Source organism: Sphaerodactylus townsendi, unplaced genomic scaffold (genome assembly GCF_021028975.2).
Source record: "Sphaerodactylus townsendi isolate TG3544 unplaced genomic scaffold, MPM_Stown_v2.3 scaffold_19, whole genome shotgun sequence".
NCBI classification, from domain to species: domain Eukaryota; kingdom Metazoa; phylum Chordata; class Lepidosauria; order Squamata; family Sphaerodactylidae; genus Sphaerodactylus; species Sphaerodactylus townsendi.
In genome coordinates, this window is record NW_025950352.1 from 2,145,937 (window position 1) to 2,156,202 (window position 10,266).

At 46.7% G+C, this 10,266-nt stretch overlaps 1 protein-coding gene across 1 annotated transcript in view; it reads right to left on the bottom strand.

Annotated features, from left to right (window-relative positions):
* Positions 1–324: 324 nt before the first annotated feature.
* LOC125425128 (weak toxin CM-13b-like) overlaps positions 325–10,266 on the bottom strand; it is a 27,295-nt gene continuing 17,353 nt past the window's right edge. Inside the window, exons 2-3 of the mRNA XM_048482670.1 lie at positions 5,109–5,210; positions 325–1,051 (exon numbers count right to left, since the gene is read on the bottom strand). Coding sequence (XP_048338627.1) covers positions 846–1,051; positions 5,109–5,210 — 308 coding nt within the window. The 3' untranslated portion in view covers positions 325–845. The remainder of the gene's footprint in view (positions 1,052–5,108; positions 5,211–10,266) is intronic.

The window sequence follows — 10,266 nt, forward strand, 5'->3', positions numbered from 1 at the left end:
CCCATCCCTTGGGGAACTGGGCGAGACGCAGAGTTCCCACGCAGGTATCGCTCCCTTTGACGTAAGCCAGGATGCTAACTCAACTGAGATGTTGAACAGGCCAGAGAACGGTAGAGGAACATTATACTGTGAGTCTGGGCTGCAACATGTTTGTTGTGACGTGGCTTTCTGATAATATTTGAAAAACAAAATCAGTTTTTTCCCCTTAAATCGGGGAATTGCATATATATGTAACGGAATCATAAAGATTTTCAAGTCATGCATCAGTGCAAGTTCCATAGCAACCACATTCGATCTTCTTTTCTCTGTTCCAAGGGCATACAAAGACATTCTGTAACAAATGTATTTATTGGAATCTGAAGTTACATAGTAAACCATAGTGTTTTGGATCCTCACTACTTTGAACTGTACATTTATGGATAACTCTTTCTCGTTTTCCTGTTATTTATTGAGTTGAACCATTTTCATGGCACCTTTCTGCTTGCTTAGACTCCCCAGGGCGGAGAGGATGAAAATGTTAAAACATTTGAACATTAAAACATTAAACTGAGATGTTGACCCCAAGGACGGAAAGACCCACAGGGACCCCCGTGCTCCCAATATGTACTGGCGGGCTTCCAATTTGCATGGAATGGCACAGAATGCCCGCGGAACACCAGAGTTACTTCCATTCCTCAAAAGTTCCGCTCAAGGGGACACAGTTCAGAAAAGAACCAATAAAGATCTGACACTAGCCGGGGGGGGGGGACGGTCCTTGGGGTGCCATGATTAAAACCTGGATGGGAAATATAGGTCTTGACGCTTCCGCACACACTGGTTCCTTTTCTTTCCGCCGGCCGGCTCCCTCAGAGTCCCAGGGCAACCAAAGCTCTAACCAAGCTAGCGAATGCGGCTATTGCGAGAAGAGTTCCGTAGCTGGTCACGCCGCTTGCGTGGTTGCATCCGTCGGTTTGGCAGCACATGAACGTGTACTGGGGCGGCCATCTTCTTCTAGCGATGGGGCACACAGTAGCACAGGACTGCATGATCAGGAAGCCGGATATGGTTGTGGCTAAACAAAGAAGAGAAACGGGGGAAGAGGGGTGAGTGCGAAGGAACTCTCTCAGCCCCACCCACCTCACGAGGGGTCTGTTGTGGGGAGAGGAAGGGAAGGTGTTTGTAAGCCACCTTGAGTCTCGCTACAGGAGAAAGGCGAGGTGTAAATCGAAACACTTCTTTTTCCGCACAGAACGTTTAAAACGTTTTGCAAACATTTTTAAAAGAACCGTTTTGACTTTTTTCGTCCACATGGCACAGAAAAAAGAAGCGTTATTCCTGGCAGCGATGGTTCTTTCTATTTTTTAAAAAAAATTATGTGAGGTATCTTTGAAGCTACAGAGACTCGAAATCTGTGCATATTTCTGATTCTCACATCGTGTCCCCGTAGCTTTAAAAGCACCTCACAGAAAAGGTTTTCAAAAAGAAAAATGGCATGTTCCCGTGATGGGCAAGGAGGACTGAGTTTATTAATGTACATTATTTTATTTTATTTTATTTATTTGTTCCACTTCTATACCGCCCTCCCCCGAGGGGCTCAGGGCGGTTTACAACATTAATACAAACAAGTGCAAGGATAAAATACAATATTAAATATTAAATATTAAAATGCAGCGCTTAAATTCTTAACCATTTAAAATACAGATGGCGTATGACCATTTAGACTCCTCTGAGAGGGGGAACAGCGGGTCCAAGCTGTTAACGGGCATAATCAGCAGCCGGCCTCCCCAAAGGCCCGGCGGAATAGCTCAGTCTTACAGGCCCTGCGGAACTCTAACAATAGACATAGTGGGCAACCACGATGCCAGATGAGCAGAAGTCCCTGAGAAACTTCAGTAAACGGTGGACAGCGTGGAAAATCATCAAAGCAGCAGAAAATGATGAGTGGCGGGGAAAAATGAAAGCGAGCGTCTCGAAATTGAGCAGGAGAAATAAAACATTTCCTGCTGTCGGCACAGGAAGGAGGAAACGTTTTCAAAACTCTCTGGCAAAAAAAGATCGCTAGTATAGCGTTTTCAAATAAAACAGTTATGGGCTGTAAAAGCAGGGGCGTAATGAGGCAAACTGTAGCCCTGGGCAAAACCTGAGTTGGATGCCCCCCCCCCCCCATGGGTGGCCACTCCACCATGACCAATTTTTTTTTGCACCAGGACATTGGTGCCTGCAGGGGGTGCATTTTTAGACATATCAGCACCAAAATTTCAGCGTAAGCATAAGGACAGTCTCCTGATGATATGCTGAAAATTTGGTGCCACTAGCCTAAAAACTGCGCCCCCTGCAGGCCAAAAATGGAAAACCACTAAAAATACCCAAAAATGAACCCTGCATTTTGATGCCCCCCACAAGTTGGTGCCCTGGGCAGCTGCCCACCTTGCCCAATGGGCATTACGCCCCTGTGTAAAAGACGGTTCAAATTCAAATTCAAAGACCTTTATTAGGCATCAGGAGAAAATACAGATAAAACTGTGCAGTAATATGATCCTGAGTTTGACAGGGTAAAACAGCTGCTCATCGTTTATACAGTACAAACTTCAGGAAAATAGGTAAATAAAAAGAGAGACAGAAACTTATTTTACAATATCGAGCAGGAACTTGGCCCCCATTTTCCACTGCCTGGGATCCTCATTGTTCAAGAGGCGGTTCAATGTGGAATATGGAGGGCACAAGTCAGTCGGTGTTGAAAAGAACAAGCTAGGTCTGAGATCTATGCGTTTCGGGCAGAATAATAGAACATGCTCCAAAGATTCCTCAGAGGTTGAGCAATATGGGCATTAATAAGCTTTTTCTGTGCGTGTGCCACGAATCTCTCCGAGGAGAAGGTGAGAGGAGATAATGTTCGCTGCTGCTCTGGTGAATAACCACCTAGACTTAGGGTCGAGGCAAGATATTTAGGTAAGCAGCTGTCCTGCAGTTCCCGAGGCATGATTTCAAAGTGAAGGGGAACAGGCTCCTTGCTTTGCTAACTAGGAGCTGATCTTCCTGGTCGAATAGCCGTTCCTTAATACTACAGTGGTGCAGATCACTGGGGGAAAGCATAAGGAGATGGTCCCAAGAGAGCCCAGGGAGGAGATGGCCTAAGCTTGATGTGGGCCCACCAGGCAGAAGACTGAAGTTCAGGGGAGGGAGCAGTGAATAGAGGCTGGTAAAGGTCCACTGAAAAAAATAAAGCCGGATCCAGAATTTAAGGGTGATCCACCATGCCCTTGTTTCCAAGAGGTGTTGTCCTGCCTCTAGGCAGAGGGCCGCGAAGGGTACACAGTGGGGGACCCCAAAAAGCTTATATAGAAATTTGGATTGTATTCGCTCCAGAGATATATGCCAAGCTTCAATCCACAGGGGAACCCCGTAGAGAAGTTGTTGGGACACCTTAGCGTTAAATACCCGTAGGGCAGCCGGAATAAACTTGCCACCCTTGGAGAAAAAAAACCTTTCCACGGCTGCGGAAGTAATTTTGCAGCCTTTAACAACAGTTTCCCTATGCTTGGTCCAGCTGGCTTTGTGATGGAGATGAATGCCCAGGTATTTATAGAACTTGACCTGTTCAATAGTTTCACTGGTAAAAGACTGTTTTGAAAACATTTTGGGATGAAAGCTGTGTAAAATCCCTCCCCGAAGCACTTCCATATCCATTCTGAAGGCGTTTTTTTTGTGTGGCGTGGAGTGGGCCATTGCCAATTTAAGCTGGTTGGGATTTTAACACCCCAGCAAGAACTAAGCCTACAATCTACCCATCTAATAAAGAGAAACTTGTAATCTTCGACACACCTTGGAGGCCTGCCTTATTTCCAAACAACTGGGCACACAGATGCAGTGTGGTTATCCAACCAGGAATTAAAACCACTTGGGTAACCATAACAAGGACAATAAGAACATAAGAACATAAGAACTAGCCTGCTGGATCAGACCACAGTCCATCTAGTCCAGCACTCTGCTACTCGCAGTGGCCCACCAGGTGCCTTTGGGAGCTCACATGCAGGAGGTGAAAGCAACGGCCTTCTGCTGCTGCTGGTCCTGAGCACCTGGTCTGCTAAGGCATTTGCAATCTCAGATCAAGGAGGATCAAAATTGGTAGCCAAAGATCGACTTCTCCTCCATAAATCTGTCCAAGCCCCTTTTAAAGCTATCCAGGTTAGCGGCCATCACCACCTCCTGTGGCAGCATATTCCAAACACCAATCACACGTTGCGTGAAGAAGTGTTTCCTTTTATTAGTCCTAATTCTTCCCCCCAGCATTTTCAATGAATGCCCCCTGGTTCTAGTATTGTGAGAAAGAGAGAAAATTTTTTCTCTCTGTCCAGCAGTTTTCTACCCCGTGCATAATTTTATAGACTTCAATCATATCCCCCCTCAGACGTCTCCTCTCCAAACTAAAGAGTCCCAAACGCTGCAGCCTCTTCTCATAGGGAAGGTGCTCCAGTCCCTCAATCATCCTCTTCTCTGCACTTTTTCTATCTCTTCGATATCCTTTTTGAGATGTGGCGACCAGAACTGAACACAGTACTCCAAGTGCGGTCGCACCATGGCTCTATATAAGGGCATGAGAATCCTTGCAGTTTTATTATCAACTCCTTTCCTAATTATTGTCCCCTATTGTATTGTCGAAGGCTTTCACGGCCAGATTCAACTGGTGGTTGTGGGTATTCCAGGCTGTGTGGCCATGGCCTGGTAGATCTTGTTCCTAACGTTTCGCCTGCATCTGTGGCTGGCATCTTCAGAGGTGTATCACAGAGAGAAGGAGCAAACTCAAATCCAACTCTTCTACAGACCAATACGGCTACCCGCTAAAACTATCTGGGTTTCTGCCCACTTTTGAGGACTCCGGGCCCATTATTCCTGTTTCCAGCGTTCAAAAGGAGGCAGAAACTCAGATGTGGAAGCGCCAAAAACATCTCCTCAAGCCAAAAACTTTGGCCAGCCCTGGTTTGGGAGATATGATTGGTGTGATGTGAATTTCCATCCAAAGCCATGCTGCGCTTTTGGGGGAGCTGAACTTGAAAATGACACGCCTGCATTTCCTCTCCTTGATCTTTAGACCACTCTGAGACCCAGGTAGGGACCGAGGGCTGGCTTACCTGTGAACCTGGTGCAGAAACGTTCTTTGGCAGTGCAGTTTTCAACAGTGTCACAACCGGTGTATTTTGTGGAGTTGCAGATGAAGCATTCCAAGGAGTTCGCTGCAGAGGAGAGGAAACATTTTCCAGGATAGTTGGTCATACCAAGAGACAAAAACGGGGACTTCTTCCTGTTTGGATAGTCAACAACCCCCTTCCTCCAATGTCATAACTCCTGAGGAAACTCATGCGCAAAGATATTAGAGAACCACCAAATGAATATACTTGTACAGCTGAAGGGAAAACCCCCTCCTCCTTTCTGCTGGAAGAAATACCCCTTTTGCTACTAAAATAGCATCAAACTCCTTTTTTCTTATCAATAACCAGGGATTTCATGTCTCTCCCGATCAGTATCCAAAACGATTGATTGATTGATTGATTGATTGATTGATTGATTGATTGATTGATTGATTGATTGATTGATTGATTGATTGATTGATTGATTGATTGATTGATTGATTGATTGATTGATTGATTGATTGATTGATTGATTAGACAGACAGACAGACAGACAGACAGACAGACAGACAGACAGACAGACAGACAGACAGACAGACAGACAGACAGACAGACAGACAGACAGACAGACAGACAGACAGACAGACAGACAGACAGACAGACGAGAGAGAGAGAGAGAGAGAGAGAGAGAGAGATAGATAGATAGATAGATAGATAGATAGATAGATAGATAGATAGATAGATAGGGAGGGAGGGAGGGAGGGAGGGAGAGAGAGAGAGAGAGAGAGAGAGAGAGAGAGAGAGAGAGAGAGAGAGAGAGAAATCAATTATATTGTTTCTGTTTCCGTCACAAGTTCTCCGACCAAACTTGTCAGCTGAAGCAGTAAACATATAAATTACATAATGTTGTACAGTCTCGTAGACCCTTATGCTCTTATATACTAGGGAACTTGTAGGGCAATTAAACCACCGGTGTTAGGTTTGATTTCATGGTGATTCACTCAAAGCCCATCTATAAATAAACATAAATAGAGAATCGTTACGAGTAAGTAACTTTATACATTCCCAAAATTCCGGTGGTTTAATCGCCCTAGGATTTCAAGGTCATGTGAGAAGGAGGGAGGAGGGAGGGAGGGAGGAGGGAGGGAGGGAGGAGGGAGGAGGAGAGGAGTTTGGATTTATATCCCCCCTTTCTCTCCTGCAGGAGGAGGAGGAGGAGGAGGAGGAGAGTTTGGATTTATATCCCCCCCCTTTCTCTCCTGCAGGAGACTCAAAGGGGTTTACAATCTCCTTGCCCTTCCCCCCCCTCCCAACTCAAAGCACCCTGTGCAGGGTAGATCCAGGGCTGAGAGAGCTCCAGAAAAGAACGCTGTGACTAAGCCCAAGGTCACCCAGCTGGCGTGTGTGGGAGTGCACAGGGCTAATCTGAATTCCCGAGAGAAGCCTCCACAGCTCAGGGGGCAGAGCCGGGAATCAAACCCAGTTCCTCCAGATTAGATACACGAACTCTTAACCTCCTACGCCACTGCTGCTCCTATCATAGGAGGAGGAGGAGGAGGAGGAGGAGGAATTTGAACTAATACCCCACTTTTCTCAACCCTAAGGAGTCTCAAAGTGGCCTACAAACTCCTTTCCCTTCCTCTCCCCACAACAGACACCTTGTGAGGGTGGTGGGCTGAGAGAGTTCGGAGAAGACTGTGACTGGCCCAAGGTCACCCAGCAGGCTTCATGCGGAGGAGCAGGAAAACAACCCCAGCTCATCAGATAATAATCCACTGCTCATGTGGAGGAGCGGGGAATCAAAACCAGCTCTTCAGGTCAGAGTCCACACCTCTCTTCCCCACTGCATCCTGCTGGCTGAGAAAAGATGGTGCTCGATTGTTAGATCTGTCTCTGATCATGAGCAGACTTTGTGCCATTTAATCAGACTCTACGGAAAGGGCAGGCCGTTGTGGGTGGGATCCCGTGCGTGAGAGACGATCTGACCAGAGGTGGGATCCAGCAGGTTCTCACCAGTTCCCAAGAGTGGGTTACTGATTATTTGTGTGTGTCGAGAGGGGGGTTACTAATTGGGTCTGCTTTTCCATTACCCTGTTTCCCCGAAAATAAGACACCCCCGGAGAATAAGACGTAGTAGGAGGTTTTTTGCTGTAGTGCTAAATATGAAGCATCCTAGGCAGTAAGGCGTAGCAAAGTTTTTTTGTTTGGAAGCATGCCCGTGAGACAGAACTTACCAGAGCTACTGCAGCTGTGGAGCGTAAAAATAAGACATCTCCTGAAAATAAGACATAGCACATCTTGGGGAGCAAAAATTAATATAAGACACTGTCTTATTTTCGGGGAAACACGGTAGAAATTCCATTAGCTCCAAAAATCATAAAGCCCTGTTGTTTCCTATGTGGCTGGTTAGCGAAGGTAGAAAACGGGATCATTCTCCCTGTTGGGCTGTTTTAAAAACATGTTTTAGAAATATGGTCAAGTTCCTTGTTTAAGGAAAGTATCCTGCTTTTGATTTCTAGAAACAACATTAAGTATTTGAAAGTATTAAGTCTTTGACAGGCAGTCAATTAGAGGAGAAGTAGTTGTTTCTGTTGGCAGTAGACGATAGGACTTGCTAGAAATGAAGTTTTAAAGGGAATTATGGACAAGAAAAGATACCAGCTGGAAATCAAGAACTTTTTTTTACAGTAAGAGTTTTTTTCAGTAACAGAGAAATTATTAACGCCCCGCCCCCGGAATGCCCGGCTACGCCTCCGTCGTTCCCCACCCAGCCCCATTGGCGCTACGCCACTGTTTGAATCCCACCACCATGGGAACCTGCTACTAAAATTTTTGGATCCCACCACTGGATCCGACCCAGTGGCTAATCAATAAAAACCATGTTTGTTCCTGAAAGCACGGCAGAACAGTCTAACTGCTCTCCGAAACCTTAATAAGTTCACATTTATGTGCCTCAGCCAGCTTTCTCTTTTGTCTGCCCGGAGACCCGGGCTGCTCGTTTCCTCCTTTAAAAACCAACCTGTAAATAAATAAGCCTTCTTAGCTGCTCATGGGTTAATCCAGCCTCAGTGAACTCCATAATCTCCTCGCGCGTCACAAAACGTGCCTCACAGCAAACCCAAAGCCTATGCAGTCACTCCCTGTAAAGCACCCGGAAACTGAGGGGAAGATTTATAGTTCAAAGCAAACCTTGATCCCAAAAATCTTAGGAGGCTGGGGGCGTGCCCTAAATAGAAAGAAAAATTTGTTCCACTTAGCGCATCCGCCACAAAGGGCTGAGGTGGGCAAAGAGATTGCTGAGAAGCACCTGGCTGCATTGGGTGAATGCAAATCCCTCAGACCAGATGGTGGGTCGAATCCCCACTAGCGTCTTAGCCAGGTTTCAGAACACAAACTAATCAGGTTTGAGGGACAACCTCCCCATTGCTTGCGTGGCAGATTCCGTTTCTGGCGCTCGTTCTCCCCGTTAATCCGCAAGTGGCACAGACCCCATTAACACGGTTCAGAGCTGATCCGAGGGGAGGGGTGAGGGTTGAAACCCTGACTCGTTTCCCGCCCTGGAGTGAGACGTTGAATTCGGGCAACCAATCAGCGCTGCGATGCGCGTGCAGCCTTTCCTTGGTTTCATTTCCGCTTTTGTGATCGGCCACCAGAAGGGGACGCAAACGTTAAACAGTCAAACGCGTAACTTTGAATCGTTCATGGTTTACCCGGGTAACGATTAACTGTTTGCACAGTTAAACAGTTAAACGTTAAACTTTTACACGCTGGTTTTTTGATCACGCCCCTACAATGTATGTTTCCACAGTGGGAAAAGGTCCCGCCCCATCAAGGCACGCCAGCCAATCAGGGGAGACTGGCGAAGTGAGCTCGCCTGGTAGTGGGGATTGCTAAGAGTTCTGCAACTGGTGTGTGTCTGCTGTGTGCAGTGGCGTTCCTGCCTAGGGACAGGGGGTACCCTATGTCCCCGGGCGCCCCCCATTTGGTCACGTGGGGGGGCGCCAACATTTCAGGGTCCTTTGTGTGTTTTTAAATTTTTTAAGTGTTTTTTCACGTTCCGGCCTGCAGGGGGCGCATTTTTAAGGCTAGCGGCACCAAAATTTCAGGGTACCATCCGAAGACTGTCCTGATGATACCACCCAAATTTGGTGATGTTTGGTTCAGGGGAAGCAAAGTTATGGACTCCCAAAAGGGGTGCCCCATCCCCATTGTTTTCAATGGAAGCTAACCTGAGATGGGGGCTACCCATTTGAGGGACCATAACTTTGGTCCCCCTGAACATAACTTCACCAAATTTGGGTGGAATCATAAGAATAGTTAACAGATGACACCCTAAAATTTTGGTGTCACTAGCTTTAAAAATACATCCCTTCCAGGCACCCCAAGAAATTTGCTCAAGAGTCTTTGTTTTGCAGTGACTTTGCTCCATTGTAGCCAATGAGGAATTTCTGAGTGTGTAGGCAGGCTGCACATTTTGAAGATAGAGGCACCAGACTTTCAGGGTGGCTCCAGGAGGAGCCTCCTGGTAACCAGTGCATCCAGGTTTGGAGACCTTTGCTTCTGGGGGTTCAATTTTATGGGCCCCCAAAAGGCTTATTTTGTTTCCCCGCTCCTGCACATGAAAGCCTGTGGGCTGAGGTCTCTCAGAACTCTCTCAACTCCCCACTCCAGAAGCAAAGCTCACCAAGCTTGGATGCTATTACTCAAGGCCTCTTGGAGCCACCTTGAAAGTCTGGTGCCTCTATCTTCAAAAATGTGCAGCCTGCCTCAGAAATTCCTCATTAGCTACAATGGAGCAAAGTCACTGCAAAACAAAGAATCTTGGGCAAATTTCTTGGGGTGCCTGGAAGGGATGTATTTTTAAAGCCAGTGACACCAAAATTTCAGGGTATCATCTGGTAACTATTCTTATGATGCCACCCAAGTTTGGTGAAGTTATGTTCAGGGGGACCAAAGTTATGGTCCCTCAAATGGATAGCCCCCATCTCAGGTTAGCTCCCATGGAAAACAATGGGGATGGGGGCATTCCATTTGGGCATCCATAACTTTGCTGCCCCTGAACCAAACATCACCAAACTTGGGTGATATCATCAGGGCAGTCTCTGGATGATGCCTTGAAATTATGGTGCCACCAGCTTTAAAAATGCACTCCCTGCAGGCC